We start from the raw sequence: 25,419 nt of genomic DNA, 5'->3' as shown, positions 1-25,419 counted from the left end.
TAAAATATTCATTGCTTCTTCTTCATATTTACTTAAACATTTTTTCCCTGAAGGAAATGTAACATAATGTTCAGATAATTTTGAATGTAGTATGAACATGAGTCATACTTATCTATTGAAGTACAATATTAGAAATTTAATAGTGTTAATATTATTAACAACATGTGGTTTCAATACTATTGATTTTAAAATACTCCTTTTATTCATAAGTAAATGTGAATGATCTCATCATCTAGGTATGGCCAGGATTAACAGTGTACCCAGATTTTACTAACCCCCAAACCATGGACTGGTGGGCGAATGAATGCGATATTTTCCATCAGCAAGTGGAGTATGATGGGCTTTGGATTGTAAGTAGTTATTATATACAAATTGTCTTATTTGCTGAACATAATGTGATATATCCATAAACACACACATTTTCTTTTATTATAATTTATCCACATTACATCCAGAGTGTAATCCCCTCACTAGCACACATTTGCAATAGAATGTAGTCTAAGTGAAAAGACTAGTTTTTATCACTTACTAAAACACATAAACATCATACACCTGGAGAAGAAAGGAACAAAATATAAAAACTGTAAATTTAGATTTTTTTCCTCCCTAATATTCGACTTTGTAGAATAATACCTTATATGTAAAGAGTTACATCTTTGCCCGAGAAGGTATTAATTTGGGGATAAACCTAAAGTGGCACAACTCCAAAGCACTTCTGAAAATTAGCGGTAGACAACTGCAGCAGTGGGAGACACTAATGTCCACCATAGGAGGCTCTCTTCCTAGTCAGTGATGGGCTAGAACAAGCTAAAAGTGGCAGTGGTTTGTATTTTAATTCAAAATACATGAAATTTAATTTTTAGATTTTTATGAAGTCACTAAAGAAAAACATACATTTTGGAAAATTTTTGGAATTTTTAATTTTCATAATTTTTATTAATCATTATTTGCCATTTACAGAACAGACACATGAGGTAATGTTCAAGGTAAATCTGAGTTTGTGGTGAGGGAACAATAACCCAACTGGAGGGATAAAAATGCTTCAAGATTCTAAGCCCTAAGTTTAGAATATACTTCTCAAAGATCTAAACACACGGAAAACAAAGGTTTTAGAAAAGTGTAACAACTCTATAGAAAAAAATGGATATTGTAGATGTGTTTTCTTTGGTTGTTTGGATCTGTCACTATCTTAACTCTCTCTCTCTCTCTCTCTCTCTCTCTCTCTCTCTCTCTCTCTCTCTCTCTCTCTCAAGTTACGTACTACTTTATTTAATGAGGAAGTAATTTCCTTAAAATATGTTTATTCACATTATCCACATATCAGGTGTGCTTGAGGAGGCCAAACTGGGAAATGATGTGTTTGTGATGACAGGATTCCTGTGCAGACATCACTAGAATGAGGAGGAGAGAGTGTTTCCTGTAATTCTATGAGGTCACCCTGTTTATATTTACTCAATAGAAATTATAACAATAATATGCATGATGCAATTAAGCTTCAGTGTTTTCATACTATCCTCCAAGTTAGTAATTATAATTCAAGTTTTCTATAGACTCCTATTCCAGTCACAAAACCATTTTCATTAGGAAACAATTATGTGATACTATAGTAAAAAGGCTTGATTGTTGCTGCAAGAAATAACACCCTATTTTCTGAATCGTGAACAACTGAACGAAAGAGCAGAAACAAGGAGAAACTGTATCTGAGAACAGCATTTTCCACTATCTCACTAACACAAACACATTTTACTTAATTTTCAAAACATGAAGTCAACAACACATAATCAGTATTCACTCAGCGCTCAACAGATATCAATAAATCAGCACTTACTACTTAGGAGTCCTGGATGTTTTAGTTTCCAGTTCTTAAATAATTAAATTCTACTGCTGACTTGTTTCTTTAATGATTTTTAAAAACTCTTTTTCACAATAGAATTTTGTTTTCAGTGAAAATATACTTACAGTTCAACTTATTGGGTTTTGTTTTTATGTCAAATTCAAAAAAGGTTTCTTTTTTATAATTGTTATGGTGGTAATTTATTTTTTAATTAATTTATTCAGATTACAACTAAATTGTTATCCTCTCACTTGTATCCTCCCATTCCTCCAACCCTCCCACTTTTACCCTATTTCCCTCCCTTAGGTTATGACCGAGGGGAACCTCCTCCCCCTCTATATGGTCATAGGATATCAGGTCTCATCTTGGTAGCCTGCTTATCCTTTCTTTACTTATAAGTGGGCACTAGCCCAAAAGGCATGCCCCATGAAAGTCTTCACTTACGAGGAGATTAGGATAGATGTGAGGACATCCCACTGGGACTCTAGGTAAGACAAATAGAGGAGATGGAGAAATAGAAGGACCCAGAGGGTCCTAGAAACCTACAAAAGAACATCATGAAAGGTGGAATGGTGCCCAGGTGGTTCTTCTCAAACTATTGCACTAACCAAGGACAATACAAGTAGTAAACATTGAACTCCTACTCTGATCTAGCCCAGAAAAAGTTTCTTAACTTGAAAGATTTGTGATTTTATATTAATATTTTTAGACTTGAAATTTTTAAAGTAAAATAACTTTGACAAATTATGTGAGCTAACTGTAACTGAAAACAGAATTTTGTATAAAATTCAGATACTTGAATTCTATTTTCCTCATCATTCTGGATAAGATCAGTCTCATATTTGGCAAATAGGAGCCTATTGCGTGTGATATGTTTAAGACTAAAACAGTGGTTTGATACTAATACTGATCATCAATACTCACAAGTTCAAAGGCATTTCCCATTGTCCTTTACTTACAGGCATACTTTGCACTCATATAGTGTTATTGTGGTTTAATTTTTAAAAGATGTATTACTCAATGTAGAAATATAATGATTTAGTATACAATGTTCAAAACAAATTGTATCTTCATGAGACTATATACTCAACTATATCTCACAAATAATTGGGGCTATTTGAATAATCATCCCTGAGCATAATGTATTTTTTTAAATTAAATTATTTCACAAATTCTAACTATAACTTGTACTTATTTAGATTATTTATTCATTAATTTAAGCAGTAGTGTCAGGAAAATGTTTCATTTACATTTTAGTCTGTATAAAAATATCTCTATTTTAATTCACAGAGACAAACAGAAGTGAATAAGATTCAGGGCGATTTCTAAAACCTAGGGTAGCTTCAAGTCTTTTACACTCCACTTTTCTCAACCATAGTTACATAGAACACATTTTATGAAGGTATTAAATACCTTTTGTGTTATTAATGAGTAACATGTTTTCATTTAATTCCATATAACGTGTGTCTTATACCTTCATTAGGTTCCTAACTTCAGTACTTACATGAGAGGAGTTTGAGAAATATGTATATGAATAATTGTCTTTAGTATACTTGGGTCAGGAAAATTGAACATTTAGGGAGGTTCTAAAAGAGTAAATAGTCACATTTGGATATTACCACTACAGTTTTGTGGAAAACAAAGAGCAAATTATATATGTAATTACAATGTTTCATATTTATGTCTTTGAAGGTGGCCTGTTTATTACTCTTGTAAGGATCCTACTGATCACTTAGAATAGCAAATCAATCCAGAAGTATTAGCTGTGTGCTTATGACAATTTAGAAAGCAGAACAAAAGTTGGACTAAACTGTCAAAACAGGAGTAATTAGTTTAAAAATATTATAGAGAGCTGGTAAAAAGCAAAACAAAACAAAATAAAGGAGGAATGTGAAATTATGAAGGTGAAAATGTATTTGGAGCTTAAAAGATTAAAATTGAATTAAGGCTTAGGTTATAGAGTTTCCTTTGAAAGCAGCAGAATCTGGAAATGGGGAAAAATTCATAGGCATCCTTCAACGTAATTGACATGAAAAGAAAAGGACATGACTTGACTTGAGAGATTTGATATCAAGTTACACATATATTTAAATATTTTAGCAGAAGCTTATACCACATATTTGAGATATATGAACTAATATATATGTATACATGTGTACATGTATACATACATGATATTAGTTCCAAAGGCTTACTGAAGGAAAGAGTAGATAAAGAAGGGTACTGGGAAGTTGATGATGTTTCCATGTAGTTTGCATCAGAACTTTCTGCCATCCCAGAAACCAGTACCTATCAGAGACACTGGCCCTAACATCCTAGCCAGGACCTGCACTGGGTCCCAGATCTCAGTGACTGGAATACAGAGATTATTATTTCTTTTTAACAATAATGGGATGGGACCCTGCCTTGTAGGACATTCAGGAGAGAGACTCCTGTGGTGACCCGCTGTACAGGGCAAGGTCAAGCACTTTAAGGGAGTCCGTTTTATTTTAGTGCGGCGAGCTTCATAGGGGAGAGGAACAAAGTACATTCCCTAGGATAGGTTCACTCTAAGGACTCTACAAAATCTAACCCCAGGGTGTCATGCTGATGGGCTACCTCCTGTCATCACCTGCTAGACAGTAGCCAGAGGTGATCAGGAATAGGCTTCCTTTGGAAACTTTTTATAAGCAGAGTCTCTGCTCCAAGAATCATTTGCCTCAACTCAAGCTCACTTCGTCTTTCTTTCCCACTCTCCAGATGGAAGTCTGAAGATCCAGTGGTTGTTCAGTCCACAAAGCTGGATGTCTCAGCTAGTATTCAGTGTATGTTAGAATCTTGGAAACATGTAGGCTCCAATACCAGGTGAAGCTAGAACAAAGGAAGCAGGCAAAAAGCAAACACTTTATCCTGTCCTTTATATAAGCTTCCAACAGAAGGTGTGGCCCAGATTTAAGGTGGATCTTAATTTAATGACTTTAAATGATTTAATTAAGAAAAACCCCTAAGGTGTATTGAGCTGCTTGAGTTTTAGTTAATTGCAGTTGTAATCCAATTGACAACCACGAATATCCATCACACATATCTTAAATTAATTCATCGACGTCTTTTCAAAAACAAAAATTTTAACACATTCTTAGAAGAAAATCAAGCTAAATTAAGATTTCTTATAAAACCTTTCAAGGTTTTTTATGATGCTTCTCATATTACACAGACACAGACACAGACACACACACACACACACACACACACACACACACACACACACACACATCCTATGACAGTTTAGGAGCCGTTGACTAATTTAATATAGGTACCAGCAATGGGCCGAGATCATGATGAAAACTAGATAACTACTTGTAAGCATCAAATATGTATATGAATGAATATCTGAAAATGGGCATAGGAAAATTACACTTAGAAGGCTGACAAAAGTATGTAAAAGGTGTTTGTTGAATGTGTAGGTGTGCTTTGTGTCATTTCATAATTCTGAAAAATGAGAGATACTTCCAACATTTAAAAATTTTCACTCCAGTCTAAAGTACTTGTCTCAGCATATTCATCCTGTATATATATATTTTTCCAGAAATAAAACAATTTCAAGGATGTCTTCTTTTTAAATAGCATAAAAAATAAATTATACATTATTTTTAACTACTGGTATTTTTTTCTTTTCTATTTAGGACATGAATGAAGTTTCCAGCTTTATTCAAGGTTCTCTGAAAGGGTGTACTCCAAATGAACTGAATTACCCTCCTTTTACTCCTGGTAAGTTTTAATTTCTTACCCAAAGACCCATGATTGAGAGAAAATTTTTGTTAGCTAATAAATTCTGAAAAATATTTCTAAATCACAAATTTTGTTATAATTTTAAAAATTAATTTATTCATATCACTTCTCAATTGTTATCCCATCCCTTTTATCCTCCCATTCCTCCCTCCCTTCTGCTTTCACCCTGTTCCCCTCCCCTATGTCTGTCACTGAGGAGGACCTCTTCCCCCTCTATATGGACATAGGCTATCAAATCTCTTTTTGGTAGCCTGCTACCCTTCCGCTGAGTGCCACGAGGCCTCCCCATCCAGGCAACGTGGTCAAATATGGGGCACCAGAGTTTAATCCTAAATTAATGATCTTTATTTTCTTTTGTCAAATATAATACACCTAAGGTTACATTGATGTACCACTTAGTTATGTATGTGTTGTATGCATGCATATATGTTTTAATGTTCATATATGTGATGCTCAAGTCCTTCTCTCTTGATCTCTACCTTATATTTTTATTTAATTACTTTCTCTGTGTGTTGTCTGTTCCTGTATATGATTGCATGTGTGTATATATGACCTCATGTGTAAAATAACGTGCCAGTTTCTTCCATGATTACTCCAAATGTTATTTTGTAAATTTGTTATGATTTCTTATGATTATATTAGTATATGCACACACGTATACCTGTGCCAATGTTTGGAACTCAGAAGAGAGCTTTTGCTTAATCCTCCTATCACCCTCTGTCTGTTTTACACATAGGTTTTCTCCCTGAACTTGGGGCTCACATTTTCTCAGCTAACCCTAGTGATTATTGTTCCAGTGCATTGAGTTATAGACCTGTACTGTACGTCCATCTTGTTAGGAGAGTGCTGGACCTAAATTCGGGTGCTTAGTTTTGCGCAGAAAGCATTATTAATTATTGAGACAACCTTCCTCAAAACTCATTTCTTGAGCCAAGATTTCTTCACTAAGCTAGAGCTTGTTGATAGATGTGGTGAAAGACACACACACACACACACACACACACACACACACACACAGAGAGAGAGAGAGAGAGAGAGAGAGAGAGAGAGAGAGAGAGAGAGAGAGAGAGAGAGAGAGAGAGAGAGAGTTTGTGTTCTGGGGATCCATCTGTCTCTGTGTCTCAGTGCTAGGAGGACAGATGTTCACCACCACTTATGGCTCACACGTGGTGCTGGGATCTGAACTGAAGTCCTCATGCTTGTGTGCTGAGAAGGTTCCTTACTGAGCCATCTCCCCAGATCCTAACCATAATTATATTTAAACCAAAGACTGTACTAAAAATGACGAAATTAGTATTTAACAAATGCTTTACAATATCAATGTGTAAATTGCAATTTACTTATCAATGAATATTTCCTATTGTTTTTTATTAAAATGATGTATTGTTTAGTAACATTAAAACACATTTAAATGTAATGCAATTAATGTGTAATGTGTTTAAACTTACTGTAGCTACAATAATTTTTCAATAATCACAGGAATATAAGGCAGGAACCTAATTTTATATTGTTTAAACCAATGTAGTATTTTGTGATTTTTAAATTAAGTGTGTGTAGAACACACTGTAAAAACAGTTGATAATGACAAAATATGATAAATATTGATTTACTTTCACAATTTTAGACACACCAAGACTGGAAAGGTGTTTCTTCAAGGTTGCCACATACAAATAGCTAAAACACTATGAATATAACATATATATATATATATAATTCCTGATTGTTTCATGGTTCTTTTTGCTGCGGGTAGTTTATTTATGTATGTGTAACAATATAAATGTATATGTAAAATACAAAAATTTTCATAAAATATCTCACAAGAATGTTTCTTATATTATTTTCTCAAAGGTATTCTTGATAAAATTATGTTTTCCAAAACCCTTTGCATGGATGCTGTGCAGTACTGGGGAAAACAATATGATGTCCACAGCCTGTATGGATACAGTATGGCTATAGCCACAGAGAAGTAAGTAACATTTCATGCAAGAGAAAGAAAGAAAAAAAGGGCTTTTTTTTTGTAAAACACCATAGTATTGAAATATCTTTCTATTTTACTAATACTGATGCGTTAATTTTCAATAATGATTATTAATTATCAATATTAATTAGGTATCAATAATTACCTGACATTTTTATTTGGCCAAGACTTGCTTAATTCACAGAAATGATTTTTTAAATGTTCTATTAGTTTTCTATAGAAAACAACAATATAGGTTTTTTTTTAAATTAATCATGAAATTTTCAACTGGCTTAAGAAAACGGTCATACAGCAACTGCTCTTTATCCTCCAAAACAAGTGTTTCAACTAAAATTTAGTTTCTAAGTAATAGAGCATAGTTCAATAAAGAACATGGCACAAAACAGAAGCAGGTAACCAGTATACAATGATTCTCTGTTTCTTCGCTAGTGTTCTGAAATGTTCTACAGAGCAGTAACTTATTAGACCCAGATTAATCTCAATATACTTGTAACGTTCTCTTTATGTAAGTGTTCAAATGATATTGAACTCAAACTACTGTATATTGTCTGTCTGTATAGTATTCTTATTTTTCTTTGTGCACACCTGCATATAATAATTACAACCAGAAAAATAGGCTTTGGACTTGAATATAAAGGCAAAGAATGGGGAAGGCTGAAAGGGGAAAGGGAGCAGGGAAGGTATTATAATTTTATCTTAATAACATTTAAAAGTAAATTAATAGGATCACATGCCATCTGGAACATTACTGTTTTGTTTCCTTGGGCTTTTTGTTTGTTTGTTTGTTTGCTTGCTTGCTTTGGCTTGGTTTTTCAAGACACGGTTTCTCTATGTAGTATTGGCTGTCCTGGACTTGCTTTTTAGACCAGGTTGGCCTCAAACTCACAAAGATGACCCTGTCTCTGCCTCCCACGTGCTAGGACTAAAGGCATGAGCCACCAGGCCTGGCTAAATACTACTTTTTAAAAAGTAGGTATATTATTGAATCAAAAAACAGCAGTATCTTATGGTTCACTACAAACAGCTTATAATATGGAAAATTCATGTGAAAGTGTCATATTTTTACAAAGGGAATCTTGTTGTTGTCATTTTTAATGTGCTTTTAGGTTGTTTGCTTGTTTGTGCTTATGAGCACTTCACTTTGAGAGAAATCTATCATCAATGCATAGGTGACAATAGAGGATAGAAAAATAATATTAGACTTTTAGAAAATGTTAAAATTTTCTCAAGTGTGCTAATTTCCAGTACACATTTATGCTTTCAATTTTGTAATAGATCAAACTATTCAAAATATTAGTCCTTTTCAAAGACATTATTTTTTTATTACATTTTTAAAATTAATTTATTCATATTACATCTCGAATGTTAGCCCTTCCCCTGTTTCTTCCCATTCTTCCCTCCCTCCCACTTCCCCCCTTCTTTTCTCCCCTATATCTGTGATTGAGGAAGACCTCCTCCCCCTATATATGCTCTTAGAATATTGAGTCTCTTCTTGGTAACTTGCTATCCTTCCTCTGAGACATTATTTTTATGTACTCAAATGAGCTACATTTTGGTAGCTAATAGCAAAACTAATGCTAAATTTTCACAACATTTTCTAAATATTGTCTTGTGTGAGGAAAAAAAAGGATCAAATATACAAAGCTAGTATTTTTAAATTAATGCAACTAATTATATTTTTGGAGAAATACTTATTTTTTAACTGCGCTGTATTTTTAGAGCTGTGGAAAAAACTTTTCCTAATAAGCGAGGCTTCATCCTCACCCGCTCAACCTTTGCTGGCACTGGAAAGTATGCTGCTCATTGGCTTGGAGACAACACTGCCTCATGGGAGCAGATGGAGTGGTCCATCACTGGAATGCTGGAGTTTGGTTTATTTGGCATGCCGTTGGTAAGATGGTTTACTTCTAGTCAAAAGTAGGCAGAGAACAATGTTTAAAAATTTTAAGTTAGAGAAAAAATTAAATTCTAAATATGAAAAGTCTGATAAGTCTAACAAGCAGCTAGCAAATATATATATATATATATATATATATATATATATATATATATATATATGTATATAAACACCCAAACCCAATTTAACAAGGTAACTTTCACATTCAATATTGAATTTGGAAAGTAAAGATATACATTTTATATATATATATATATATATATATATATGCATTCAAACAAATATCAGCTGACTTTCAGAAAAATAAGAATAAATGAATTTATAACTTAATGGTAGTAATTTTATATTACTTAAACAAAGAGTGTATGGTTTCAAATATATGGAAAAATATAGTCATGAATACTAAATCAATCAAATCCACAAACAGGTGATCATGGTGGGCATGTTGGCAATCTCAGCATTAGGGAAGATATAGTCATGGTCAGACTAGATTTCTGAATATCAAGGACCAGGACAAACTGTGTTCCATAGCAAGACCTTGAAAAATAAAAATTAATGAGATGAAATAAAATAAAATAAAATATATGTAGGCAAAGGAAACCAAAAATCAAACACACAAATCATGCAAATTTTAGTACATAAATTCAAATATAGAAGAATGAAAGTAATTAACGTAAAATGTATAATAAGAATCAAGTTATTTCAATAAATAAAGTGAAACATAATCAAATATACAAAGTGACTATTTGAAAATTTGAAGAAACACATCAAGTTAAATCATGTGCTAGCAAAAAAAAATAGGGTTTCAAAAATTTTTCTTTGAACAATAAACACTGATAGTAAAATATAAGACATGTATTTTTGAATTATATTTCTTACTGTTTTCATTTCTGCCACTATATTTTTGCTCATATTTATCTTCCTTTGTTCTCATCATCCTCCTTGACCCCACACTTCCGTTCTTAATTTGAAAATATCATATGTCTATAACGTCCTTTGATCAAATACACTCTCCTTTCTCTTCCTCCACACTTCCTCTATCACCCCAACATTTCCCTCCCAGTATCATGTGCCAATTGTAAAATGCTGCTCCAGGAGACCAGCACCAGGAATGACAAGGAGAAGAGAAAAGAGGTGGATCCGTGGTAGGGAGAATTGAGCAGGTCGTGCATGGCTAGTTAAGAGAAACTAACTGTTGGTTGGACAACTAGCTAGAGGAAGTAGTTGTTGAGGAGAGGTTGGGGAAAGAAGGAAGAAGAAATACTAAGAAGCTCAGGGGTATGCAGTATAAGGTGAAGGTCTTGATATCTAGCATCTCTTTTCTTCTGGCTCTCTATCTGTCTTCCTCTCTGTCTTGCTTGCTGTCTGTCTGACCCCTTGCTCCTTGCTCACTTACTTGCTTGCTGTCCTTCTGTCTAACTAACTATCTTCTTGATTGCTGTCACCCATTTTTCTATCTCCTTGCTTGATATTTCCCATCATTCTAATTTCCTTGCTTGCTCTTCCCCATCTGTCTATCGCTCTTGCTGTTCTCCATCTCTCTATCTTTCTTCTTGCTCTTCTCACTCTAGCTTACTCTCTCATGTCTGTTACGTGTTTGCCCTCTCTCCTTGGGCCAACTCCCGTATTTTATTGAAATGAAGTTCATGATTTTTTTTTCCATTTTTACAATCACTAGGGCAATCGAAAACCAACAGAGTAACATGGAAATAGAAAAAGTTCTGTAACCTACCACAAAAATCAATCAATTTTCAAGCAATGGTCAGCATGACCTGATCGTTATTTTTAAAAACAATAGACAGGAATTTTTAATCATATATTTCCCTGGGGCTAAGGCCAATATGTTTAAAAGATGGTCCTAGCGACATAGCTTGAGCTAAATGTTCTCTAAAGAGAAAACTTGACCTACTTCCAGTCCCAGACCAACAGGTGTGCTATCTAAGCCTAGGCTAACTGCCAAGGGGTCCTCTATTGTAAAATATCTGTAGATCATGATATTCCAAGTCCACCTTAAAGAAACATTTCTACAAATAACAGTATTTAGCCAGGTAGTGTTATGTCCAGGTCTTAACTTTCTTTTATGTGGTTTCTGCTTCGATGATCAGTCAGAACAACAACAACAAAAATCTATCATTGTCTCAAGCCTTTGGACAGATGCCCTCTTTCAATATTCTCTGTGGGAAAATGGTTTCCCTGTATGATTTTCTTTAGGGCTGTAAATAAAGAGAAAAGAAAGACAGTTTTAGTAGAAATAGTGGCTTTCTAAACAACATTACACCTGGACCATACATAATATTTAGGGGCAGCTGGAGATCTTTGGAACTTTGTCAACAGCTGTTATAGATGTCTAGAGATCCTTTTGACAATCAGACATCTCTGGAACTTATCCTCTATGACTTATCCTCATGTCTGCAATAGTAAAACATACTGAGTTCATATGGTATAGCCAGGATGTACATTGATGTAGGCCAATCTACAGAAGCATGGAGAGCCTCTCAATGGTAGCATTCCCGGTGTAAACTATCTCTTCTTCCAGAGCTATCTGCTACTAACTAGGCATGGGTTTCTTTTGCCCCTCTCTATCCGTGCTGGGATCCTGTTTCCTAAAGCCAATCTTTCAGGTCACCTTCTTGGTCTGAACAAGCCACACGCACTCCAATACCTACCCTCCTTTTATGCCCCTCTTCCTTTCTCCCTTTAAGATTTGTAAAGGTTAGAAGTTACAAATGTATACTAAAAGAATTGAATTAATTATTCAACAGGTGCAAATAAGAACTGCTATTCTAGAAACAAGAACTTTCCCCAAATTGAAATTCAAATTTACTGCACAGTGTTTTGCCTTGCCAGATAAAGAAATAATTAACACATTGAATATGGTCTGTAGGTTTTCAACTAGGTTTATTATTATTAAAAAAAAGACACAGACTCATGTACTTATACGTACTTTCCTAGTGATCCATATCACTGCAGATATCTAAAATAAAATATGAAGTATTCATATGAATGATCAGTTGTACATTAAAAAAACAGAATAACACATTGCAATTTTACATATTCTGTAAAACTATATCAATACCATGTAGATAAAAGACATGAGATTTAAATAAAGTTTTACTATTTTAAAGGAAAATGTAAGAGGATAATTTATGACATGTAATTAAAATAATATCTTAAAACATATTTGTCACAGTCTACACAGGAATGTTATATAAATTGGATTAAAAGTAAATTAAATTTTTGGTACTCAAAAGGTATCTTAAAGTGTATAAGTAGAAAGCAACCAACATATGAGAAAACGATAGTTTCAATTTATATGATTTTAATTGATTAATATTAAATTTATAACGTCTATTGCAAAGAAAAAAACTAAGAATAGAAAACTCTGAGTAATGTCTCTGATAAGCCATACTAAGAGAGAAACTTCCATATACTCAAACACTTTAAAAGACTTCAACCTAAACAGAAACTAGAGATATTAAAGCTAAGCATTGGTGAGACACATTTCATGTAAATCACTGATAAAATTCAGCCTGACCATGAAAAAGAATTCTGAAAATGAGAAATAAGAATGTTTTGGGTGGGGAAGTGAAGAAAGGAATGGGAGTAAGAGCAAAGAATAAGAGTAAGGTAGATAATTAAAAGAAGGATCAAACATGGAGAGAAAAACCAGTTTAGAGGATGTGTATAAACTAGTGGAGTATACTCTGAGCAATGCTAATGGTGCATAAAATGGGATGCCCTAGGCAAGGTAGAATGCCAACACTGACACTGTTGTTTAGGTAGGGGCAGACATCTGTGGATTTGTAGCTGACACAACAGAAGAACTCTGTAGAAGATGGATGCAACTTGGAGCCTTTTATCCGTTTTCTAGAAACCACAATGCTGAAGGCTATAAGGTAAGTGACCCTTGTTTCTCATTATTTGAAACTAACACAACTATATTTTTATTTTATATTTTTCATCAATTAATTTATTTACCTTATATATTCTGTCTCTGAACTTCCCCTCCTTCCTCTTCTCCCAGTCCCTCGCTCTCCTTTCCCCCCAAGTAGAACCCCATCCCTTTCTTCTAAGAAAAGGGGAGGCCTCTCATGGATATCAACCTGCCTTGGCATATCAGGCAAGACTGGACACATCTTCTATTGAGGCTGGTCAACGCTGTCCACTTAGGGGAAAGGGAGATCCAAAGGCAGGCAACAGAGTCAGAGACAGACCCTGATCCTGCTGCTAGATGTCCCATATGAGGACAAAGCGGTACATTTGTTATATGTGTGTGTTACAGGCCTAGATCCATCCCATGGATGCTTTATGCTTGGTGGTTCATTCTCTGTGAGGCCTTCTGGGCCCAGGTTAGTTTTGTTGGGTATTTTTTTTAGTGTCTTTGAACTCTCTGTCTCTTTCAATCCTTCCTCCATCTTTTCCATAAGACTCCAAGAATCCTGCATAATGTTTGGCTGTGGGTCTCTCCATCTGTTTTTATCCACTGTTGGGTAAAGCCACTCAGATGTCAGGTATGTCAGTCATGGGTTGGCTGAATGGAAAGTTTTGTGGGTGGCACAACTGTCTTTCTAAAAAATGTTCTTCCATCTTTATAAATAAGGTAAGGTCAAAAGTATGAATGTGTTTTACCAATAAATGTTTGAAAATCCGTTCTCAATGCCAATATGTTTTATGTATACAATGGACAAATTTGGAAATCACAGGACAAAATGTATTCATACCATTCTTTTGTCTTGGATTCTGACTGGAATGTTTCAGTTTGCATTATAACAAAATATCACATTCTTGCAAGATTCTTAGCTGTGTTTTATAAAAGGAAAACAGAAATTTCAAGACACTTCCAACATGATTTGATCCCAAAGTTATTTTGTGATGATTATGAAGAGTTCATTGAAGAAGTCAATAAACTTAAAACCAACTTTTAACGAGTCTGAGCTGGTAGAAATAAAGTGGCCGAAAAAAAAAATCAGCTATTCTCACGTGAAATCGACATGCTGTGGGCTATCATGAACTTTTTACATTGTAATTTCTTCATATCACATTTTTTTTCTGTGGTGGCACATGTCTTTATTTATTTATATTTGTTTATTGTTTTTAAATTTTTACTTTACATCTCACGTCCCCTCACTATTATCTTCCTGTTGCCACCCACCTTCCCTCTTCTGTCCTATTCCCCTCCCTTAGACCTCTGACCATTGGCGTCCTCCTCCTCCACCTTCTAACCACAGCCTATCCTGTCTCTACTAGATAGTCTATATCTCCTTCTTCTGTGTTTATGGACGCGTTTTATAAAGAGAAACATGTTCATATGTTGCTCTCATACGAAACCTTAGCTCCACTGAGGAGTGTCAGTAAAAGAGGTCAAGCTTTAAGGGAACTTCAGACAGCAGAGCCACAGTGTGCACAAAGATGATTCTGAGGAATACATGTTCATAGGAGAGATTTATATAACAATTCTGCACTCATCTGAGTTTTCCAAAAAGTAGATGACATGCCAGGATATGCATAGTAATGACTAGTTGGTAAAATTCACATAAATGACAACATAATGATGAGATGAGTGGTAAGACTTGTCAGTCCTCTGTTCAAGACCGAAGCTGAAGAAAAGCTGTGATGTATCAGGGAGAGTCACCCAGCAGCTGGGTTCTAACAGACGCTGCCAGCCTCGTGGGAAAGAAGTTAATGTGGACAGGACCAGTGGAAGACTCTTGAATCCCCAGAGTAGAGTCGGCCATAGCAGCGTCACTGTCTATTCTGGGGCTGGGATTACTAAACAGAGAGTATGGTTTCACTGTAAACTTAATGGGATCCTTAGTAAATTCTGTGCTCCTCTAGCCAAATGTGTCAACAAGCTTTATCCTTTCAGTGCTCCTTGGCGCTGGGAGGAACTTGTCTCCTAGGTAGAGGGTTTTTGGTCTCAGGAGAAGTTTGTTAACTGGCCAGGGAATGTTGTTCTTGTATTTCTGAACCCTAGATTATTTCTCTTCCTTCTGAGGTCAGTGGCTGTACATAGGAGATAATCTTTAGCATATTCCTTGCCTGTCCTTGCGTGTACTACACGCATGCTATCGGTCAAAGTATGCCATGTAGCTGAGCACAAAATCAAATGTATATATTGTGTCTGGAATGGACCGCAGGTTATTTGGCAAAGGTCTTGAGAACATGAAACATTGGAATCATACAGAAACAACTAAAAATTTGAGCTTATGTTTGGTTATTTTTCATCTTTTCAATTTGTATACTTAAGTGAGAAGTGCATACTTTAAACCAGAGTTTAATTAAAATACAACTGAAGATACAAGGCCTGCAACATTCAAACATAAAGACGTAATATTAGGGATAATCCTTAGCTGTTCATAATGGAGCTCAAATTCAAACAGTAACCAAAACGGTTCGTTTTTAAATGTTTCTTTAATTTCACATTTTCCTTTTGTGTTTCTTTTAATATGGTACAGGAGCAGGATCCTGCATCTTTTGGCCCAGATTCTCTTTTGGTGAAGACATCGAAGCACTACTTAACCATCCGTTATACTTTACTTCCTTTCCTCTACACTCTATTCTATAGAGCCCACGTGTTTGGTGAGACAGTTGCAAGGCCCTTTCTTCATGAGTGAGTATCGAGAATTCTGAGGAAGAATTGTGATTTAAGGGGTTAGAAAACTGTCTTGGGGGTTTAGAAATCTCACTACGTAAACAACGGGGCTTGAATTCTAATCTCAAGAAAACACACAAAAAGCTAGATATGGATGATTTTTTTTCTGTAACTGCAATATTAAGTAGCGCAGAGAGAGAGATGGACTAAAGAACCAGCTGGTCTGCCAGTCTAGCCTAGTCTAAATGTTGAGCTACTGGTTCAGTGAGATACCTTGGTCAAGGCAATAAGACAAAGAGCAAATAGAGGGAAAAAAACTTTCTATGGTCTCTACATGTGTGAAAGGCCATGTGCACTTGTTCACTCATGTGCATGCACCACACACATACATTATAAACATGTACATACACACACACACATGCACGCACACTGAACAATTGCAATAAAAGTATATTTGAACACTAATAAAACAAAATCAATATGCAAAGGGGATCTTAGATATTATTTTTTCTAGTTTATAGAAACATTTAGGATATGCATAATGGTTGTACAAAATATAATTAATTTTCTGGTACACAAGATTAAACTATAAATGAGAGTAAAATCCTGTATATGTAGCAAATACTACATGTAAACCAGGTTAAGGAGACTTTATTAATAGGAAAGGTTAAAGCTAATGTTACCAAAAAAATGTAACAATCCTGTATGTTACAATACATCAGTAGTGTGGTTTAGTACAATGTGACAACTCTGTGTTGATACAGTAGATGAATAGTGTGTTTTAGTTACAAAAATGTACACTGTCTACATGCTTTTATGTTACAAATAAACATTATGTTTCCCTGGAAATGACTTAATGCTCCTTTTGTTTGAGAAAATATTTAAAATAGTTTATGAAATAATTCTGAAACCTGCCTTACATGAAATTTACAAGTATCAAGTTGTTTACTATACTATAAAAGAAGCCATATGTATGTAGCTACTTTTTTGGTGGTTTTTTTATTAAGTATGGAAAGCACTAATGCCTGCTATTCCTTCCTCATTTTGAATCCTGCTTCTGTCTCTTGTCTGTCTTCCTTCTTGTATGTCATAGGAACTACATTAGAACTATTGCATCAAAATGATGTGTTAAAAATAAATTTAAGATAATGATTCTCAGGGAAGGACTGAAAAGATAAAGAAAATAAGCATTTTAGTTCTGTTTGTTTTGCCATATTATGTCTCAAATGTTCCAATTGTTCTAAGGTTTTATGAAGATGAAAACAGCTGGATTGAGGACACTCAGTTCCTATGGGGCCCTGCACTACTTATCACTCCTGTTTTGAAACAGGTGGGCTTTACAGATGTTTTATATTTTTGGCCTAAAGAAATTTTGCTTAGCCATATAGGTACATGGATCTTATGAACCTGGGTAAAACTTATTATTAAATGAACTACTTCAAGCTCACAATCTCTCACTGAAATTTAAAATGCAAAGGAATTTTGAAACTTATAAAGTTGTAGTATACTTAGATTATTAAATATGTAATAAATAATATAAAAATAATAATTATAATGGTAATAAATATAAACAACAGAGAGGAGGTTGTGTGTAGTCAGTTTTATACTGAAATTTATATTTATTGCATTCAATCAAAGCTCATAATAATAACCAGCTTGTACTTACGAAGCCATAAACTGCAATATTTCTAAGACATGAGTGACACTGCCATGTAAAATAGCCTATTTTAAGACTATGTAAAACAAAACAGAAGGATTAGATACATTTATTTTCTATTTCTAAACTCTAGTGTCAATATAGTTATGTAGAAATGAACATTTTATATCGTGGCAGGCATGTGGTTTATAACAATGCAAGTGCATACATGAATTATAATTGCCACCTAAATAGCATCCCCTTTGCCATGTAAATGTGTGTTTTACAGAATAATTTAAAGCTCTTAATTCAGAACTATTGGAGGAAAATAACAGAGAAACTTTTTTCCCTATGGAAAAATAGAAAATCTAAAACAATACTTGGAATATCTAAAAATCAAATATCCAAAACAAATTTTAAACAATAAGAGTCTTTGTTAAGAATTAGGATTTATCTGACAAAGGTCTAATATCCAAATTATATAAAGAACTCAAGAAATTAAACACCACCAAACCAAATAACCCAATTGAGAAATGGGGCTTGGAACTAAACAGAGAATTCTCAACAGAGGAATATCAAATGGCTGAGAAACACTTAAAGAAATGCTCAACCTCCTTAATCATCAGGGAAATGCAAATCAAAACAACTCTGAGATTCCATCTTACACCCATCAGAATGGCTAAGATCAAAAATTCAAGCGACACTACATGCTGGCGAGGATGTGGGGAGAGAGGAACACTCCTTCATTGCTGGTGGGAATGCAAACTAGTACAACACTTTGGAAATCTATCTGGTGCTATCTCAGAAAAATGGGAATAGGGCTTCCTCAAGACCCAGCTATTCCACTCCTTGGAATATACCCAGAAGATGCTCCAGCACACAACAAGAACATTTGCTCAACCATGTTCATAGCAGCTTTATTCATAATAGCCAGAACATGGAAACAGCCTAAGTGTCCCTCAATAGAAGAATGGATAAAGAAACTGTGGTACATATACACTATGGAATACTATTCAGCTATTAAAAACAAGGAATTCCCGAAATTTGTGGATAAATGGATTGAGCTAGAAATGATCATAATGAGTGAGTTAACCCAGAAGCAGAAAGACTCAAATGGTATATACTCACTTATATCTGCATATTAGCCCAAGGGGCATGTCCCACCAAAGCCTTCACTTACCAGAAAACTGAGACAGAGGGGAGGACATTCTAGTGGGACTCTAGATGAGAGAATCATGGGAGAATGGCAAAGTAGAAGGATTCAGAGGGTCCTAGAAGCCTACAAGTAGAACATTATGATAGGCAGATTTGGGCCCAGGGGTCCCGCTCAAACTAAGGCACCAGCCAAGGACAATACAGGCGGTAAACCTTAAACCCCTACCCAGATCTAGACAATGGACAGAACATTCTCCACAGTAGAGTGGAGAGTGGGATATTACTTTCTCACATACTCTGGTGCCTCCCCTTTGACCATGTCCCCTGGAGGGGGAGACCTGGTGGCACTCAGAGGAAGGACAACAGGTTACCAAGAAGAGACTTGGTACCCTATGAACATATACAAGGGGAGGTAATCCCCCTCAGGAACAGTCATAGGGGAGGAGAATAAGGGGAAAATGGGAGGGAGGGAAGAATGGGAGGATACAAGGGATAGGATAACCATTGAGATGTAACAAGAATAAATTAATAAAGTAAAAAAAAAACTAACCATCCCACCTCCCCACAAAAGAAATAAATGTAATGATGTAATGATGTAGAGGAAACTGTCAAAAAAAAAAAACCTTTAAAAAAAAGAATTAGGATTTAAAATTGTATATAGTATATATGCCTACTATTTTTTGAATATTTCTACTGATTTTTTTCATTCAGGGAGCAGAAACTGTGAGTGCATATATTCCTGATGCTACCTGGTATGATTATGAAACGGTAAGTGAGACTATATGTGTATATATATCACAAATCCATTTTCATACATACAGTGCATGAATGTTTGCAAGTTTTGAGATATTTGTAAGAAATAATTCCAAACTGGAGGGTTGTGTAAAAACTACTGCACCATTATTCTTCATTATACATGACTCAGGTTTTTAATATCAAGTCATATTTTAAAATACAAATATATTTTTATTTAAATGGAATTAATAGAGTATTTTAGAAAGGAATGGAAACTTATTTATTACATCATAACATGTTTTTCTTTTTTCCAGAAAGGCTTATATGTTTTTAAATAAAAAATTAAGTCATTTTAATGAATTTCATTGCCCACTGGAACAGCCAAAATAATAGTATTCACAATTTTCTACACACAATTCCTTGATATATATACATATCTAGAAAGTAAGAAATAGGCTTACTAAGAGTTCTTCAGATTCAGATTATTTTTAATTTGAAAATATTTTTAAAGTGACTGTATTTCACATATTCCTTATTTGGTTGTTCAGGACTTTTGTTTGAAAGAATGTTTGAAAATACTTTCCAAAAGCAAGAAAACTTTGTGCACATCATTTTCCTATTACTATTTTAAACATACACACACACACACACACACACACACACACACACACACACACAAACACACCACACACACAAACACACCACACACAGATAGATAGATAGATAGATAGATAGATAGATAGATAGATAGATAGATAGATAAAGGGATGTGATAGCATTATAAAAGTATTCATTGTGTACTGAACACATAAGTTGATATTTTCACTTCAAACACTGCATGGTGCTTTGATTGACACATAAAAATTATAAATAAAAATGAGCTCAGCGTAATGTTTCACAGCACGTATCAATTCTGTACTGGTCAAATCATTGTAGTTACTATATTTTCCTCCTTTATCATTACCTGCTGTTTGTTTCTTTTCAGCTCTCCATATTAATAGTTATTCTTGCTTTGAAGTAGGAAACTTGCAATTCTGATCCTCCATTTTGAACAATAGTTAACAATTCTGGCATAGGAAATGGTATTTATTTATTATATCTTCCATCAAATTGTATTTTGGTATCACCTACAAAAACCTCCTTTTGCTTTCCCTTCTGTAAAATAAGACAGAAGTTATCTAATGTTTTTTACAGATTTGCCTTATGACTAAATTATATTATTTTTAGAATGTGTACATGATAGTGGAAGGAATGTTTCAAAATTATATACTCTTATACTTATGGCTGTACTATTCTGATAGTAATTTATATAATCAGCTGCATGTTCACCAGTTGAAGAATGTATAAAGAAAATGTGGTTTATATACAATGCATTCCTATTCACACATTAAAATAGTGAAATCTTGTCTTCTGCAGTACAATGGTTAAGACAAGAGGGAATTCTATTGAATGACAAAGCCACAGGGAAGATGAATGTTTTTAAAATGCAAATGGCAGTCTGAATTAAGAAACATGTTTACTAGGAGCATGATAAGAGGAGAATATAATATGGGTGTAACTGTTAATAATTGTAGGAGGAAAATATTTCTCTGTATGTTATTATTTTTAGTTTAGAAGAAAATGAGCTAATTTTTCTATGCATAGAAAACAGAATGAAAAATATTTTCTGTCTGTAGTTATAAACAAATAAATGATAAGTAAATAAAATATATAACACAGAATCATTATAAAGCATGCTTTAAAACATGCATCAATAATAAAAATAATGTGTTCTTTAATGATTAGGGTGAAAAGAAGTCATGGAGAAAGCAAAGGGTTGACATGTACCTTCCAAAAGATAAAATAGGACTACATCTCAGAGGAGGTTATATCATCCCCACTCAGGAGCCTAATGTAACAACAACAGCAAGGTAAAATAAAGGACCATTGCACACTCGTAAATGGTCAGGACTCTTTGTGTCATATGAACTATTGCTGGTACCTGGACTTCAAATTCCATGTATGTTGGGACTCAGACTCTTACAATTTTTTACCCCAAACAGTAACAGTGCCTAGCCTCTATTTTCTGAAAACGTTTACTGTGGAAACACTAGGAGTACATCAGTTTGTGTTAGCAGATTCATCCTTGGGTTATTTGTGAAGCCATGTCATGAATATGTTCTCAAAAACCAGTGATAGTCGAGATCTTCCTGAACAACAGAATCAAACTTTGGTTAACATATATTGCATGTAATATGCTCTGTGTAGAACAGTTGCTCAGACTCTATACCCTCAGAAGTATTATTTTATGGTGACACAGCATGAAGATGCTTAATTGACTTCATGAATCATTTCTATGATAACTGCTTTCATTTTTGAAAATTATTATATATTTCTATCAACATTTACAATTATTGCTATCTTAGTTATGGCTACTATTACTGTAATGAAATACCATGATGTTTCACTGATGGTTAGATTTTGGTGCTGATAACCGAACAGAAGTCTTCATTAGTGCACAATTTTTTAACATGAGCAATGTCACATGTATCCCAAATTGGAAATTCATCAGACACCTTTACTTTTTAAATTTTCATTAGAATGTCACATTTTTTTTTAATTTGCAGATGTCATATTCTTCAACAACTTAATACCATAATTTATATTGTTTTAAAGTGTATATAAATTGTCTTTGCTCATATGATATTCATATGAAAAGGTACAAATACAAACATTGATAGGTTTCTGTGTTCTTATTGAAATATATTTGTTATAAGTTATAGACTGATCACAAAATTATTTTTAATTCTATACAAACCTCATTTTACATTGTAGCCGAAAGAATCCTCTAGGACTTATTGTTGCACTAGATGAAAATCAGACAGCAAAAGGAGACTTCTTCTGGGATGATGGTGAAAGCAAAGGCAAGTCTGGCGTAGCGAGCTCTTAACTATCCATTCTGATGACTAAGTGTTTTAGGTTTATTCATATGAAATACATTCTTAACGATAATTTAGTATGTCCTTATAAAACTTGACTTGTATATGTGATTTATATCAACATTGTGGAGTGTGCATTGTAAAATATCTGACAAATGCATGAGATATTTGTTACATTAATATTTTACCTTTCTACAGCTTACCAAAATTTCAAGTATAGGAAATCTTCCATGTTTTCAATAAGTTATTGTACTTTTAATCATGAAATTATATTAATGAAAACCATAATCAAAACCAATACTTTTAGCTGTAATTAATTAATGTCAGTTTCAAATTATTTAAGCTAAAAAAAATCCATATTCACTATTTGGAATCATTTAGTTTATTCTTTGAGAATTTAATATAACCAGAAACAAACAAAATAATTAATAAAACAATTATGAATCATCTTTTTAAACAATATAATTTATGCCTGTTTATTTTAATTTTTAGATATAGTTAATCATTTATTTTTATCTTGAAAAATGCTTAATTCCTTTATATTAAGATGAGACACTTAGGTAACAGTAGTTTATTATGTGTCCACAAGTATTTTCATATAGTACCCCAGTGAACTCATTATTTTTTAAATATCCTTATATTTTATTGTCTTCACTTTTCTTCACATATTACCTCTAAAGTTCAGTTTTCGTACAACTTCGTTAGACTATTTTAGCAGAAGTATGACACAGATATAATAGTTTTCTTGAATTTCCTTCACTAAATATATTTATTTATAGGATAAACTTTGTTTTTAGCATCTCTCTAGAGTCATTCTTCTTTTGAAAATATTAAGAAATAATATAGAAATCTGAAATAAAACTGTATTGTGTCATGTCTTCATAGAAAAATAAATAATTTTATACATAAGGTATTGCTTTATAAGATATTACTTTTTGTCGTTGCTTTAATAGTGGAGACAGGGTCATATATATCTCAGCCTGGATGCATTTCTGGCTTTCTGACTTCCTGCCTCTAGAAAACTGGGATTACAGGCTTCGGCCAATACATCGACGAGAATAAGTTTTGTCTTCTGAATTTCTAGACCATTTTTCTAGTTATGGAATATTAGACCAGATAATATGTGTAATACATTTGTTAATTAGAATATTAAATACCAAAATGAATATATTAATTGTTATTTAAAAATTACGTTCCTGTAGATGATATTTTTAGTTTCTGATATTATGATGTAGCTGCATTATAGTTGCATCATTTTTCCTTTTCCTTTTTTCCCTCTACTCTCTCCTCTATTTCCCTTCACGTTCTCTTTCAAATTCATAGCCTTGTGTTCCACAGAGTTTTGCTGCATACTTACATACATATATACACACATATGTGTGTGGATTTCTTGGTGTGCATGTTAATATCTTCTGCTCATTATGTATAATCTTGTTTGTAATATATGTTTTCAGAGCTGACCATTTCATATAGGATAACCAGTTACTATGCTATTCCCTGGAGAGTGCTTTCTCCCACTTTCTGCATTCCTTAGTTGCTTGTAGTTGTTTGTGTAGGGTTGAGGCATCAAGAACATCCCCCCCCACATACATGATAGTCATATTTTAATTGTATCTACATCACCCTGAAGCTCTTCAATTCTCCTCGGAGCTTCCCAATACATATCCATCTAAATTTTCTGCTCTTTTTCTTACTACCAGAATTAACCACCAGAGTCAAGTTATTAGAAACGTAAAAGGAAACATTAATATAATGTCAAAAGAATTCAGTATTTTATAAATGTAAAATAAGAAATAAATTATTAATTTTTATCTGATAACTATTTATTTTTTAATTTTAGATACCATAGAAAGAAACATCTATATTTTATATACATTTTCTGTTTCTAATGTAAGTATTTGGGGAAATATAGGTATTTTTAATATCAAGTTCATGATTTATTATAGGCTACTTCCGTGAAGTACTTAAAATTTCAGTTTTCAATAAAAATCAGAAAAATAAATTGCTGAATTAATTGTTAAATTTAACTTATTTCATTATGAGGAAACAAAAGTTTTTATTAACTGTATTAGAATAAATTTATAATAACAGTTGTGCCTTGTAGTCTTTGTATTTCTGTCTACTGTAACAACATTCCCAGTAAAATATTTTTCCAAATCCTATATGTTTTTAAAAAATATTTATTTATTGTATATGAGTGCTTTATCTGCAGAATAGGGCATCAGATCACATTATAGATGGTTTTGAGCCACCATGTGGTTGCTGGGAATTGAACTCAGGACCTCTGGAAGAACAGGCAGTGCTCCTAACCACTGAGCATCTCTCCAGCACCAACATATCCTATATGTTTTAATTATGTCTATTACAGGGAAAATTTGTTCATTTGGGAATAAAGATAAAAGAAATATTTGCACATTTAAGTTTTTTTTTGTAGTGAATAAGAATTTTTTCCATTGAAATTAGACTTATTTATTCTAACAATACTTAATTATCGCTCAATATAAGGACTAGGATAAGAGGTATTATATATGACTGACCACAATTAATTCTAAAAATAAAAATTGGGGGCATATTTACGAACAAAATGAGTTATTTGGACCATAACAACTGGTGGAATGGAGTGGTGGTGGACTAAACAGTTTCCATTTTCTTATTCTCTCCATCAATTTAGTTAATATCAAAGGACTTGACATCTAACATTGTGTACTGTTTTCCTTAGAATAACTTGATTGTTACGTGCACACATTCATCATATTTAGAAGGAACTGCTCTTGCATTTAAAACAATCAGAGTCCTTGGGCTGACAAACACTGTAACAGAGGTTACAGTAGGAGAAAGTGACCAGCAAATGGCTGCTCATCCCAGTTTCACTTTTGATCCTTCCAATAAGGTAAATTGGTCACTTT

The 25,419-nt window shown here is 33.7% G+C and overlaps 1 protein-coding gene across 1 annotated transcript in view; it reads left to right on the top strand.

Moving 5' to 3' along the window:
* The window catches only part of SI (sucrase-isomaltase), a gene marked incomplete at both ends in the record, with an annotated part of 89,002 nt that overhangs the window by 22,783 nt on the left and 40,800 nt on the right, over window positions 1–25,419 (top strand). Inside the window, 12 exons of the mRNA XM_084769074.1 lie at window positions 237–350; window positions 5,497–5,581; window positions 7,451–7,568; window positions 9,300–9,471; window positions 13,257–13,373; window positions 15,933–16,087; window positions 17,315–17,399; window positions 19,572–19,628; window positions 21,381–21,505; window positions 22,410–22,498; window positions 24,354–24,403; window positions 25,233–25,403. Of these exons, the coding sequence (XP_084625200.1) occupies window positions 237–350; window positions 5,497–5,581; window positions 7,451–7,568; window positions 9,300–9,471; window positions 13,257–13,373; window positions 15,933–16,087; window positions 17,315–17,399; window positions 19,572–19,628; window positions 21,381–21,505; window positions 22,410–22,498; window positions 24,354–24,403; window positions 25,233–25,403 (1,338 nt within the window). The remainder of the gene's footprint in view (window positions 1–236; window positions 351–5,496; window positions 5,582–7,450; window positions 7,569–9,299; window positions 9,472–13,256; window positions 13,374–15,932; window positions 16,088–17,314; window positions 17,400–19,571; window positions 19,629–21,380; window positions 21,506–22,409; window positions 22,499–24,353; window positions 24,404–25,232; window positions 25,404–25,419) is intronic.

This window comes from Acomys minous, assembly GCF_964271855.1.
Source record: "Acomys minous genome assembly, chromosome: 19".
NCBI lineage: Eukaryota > Metazoa > Chordata > Mammalia > Rodentia > Muridae > Acomys > Acomys minous.
Note: the sequence above shows the minus strand (reverse complement) of the source record. Positions and strands in the feature narration are given on the sequence as shown.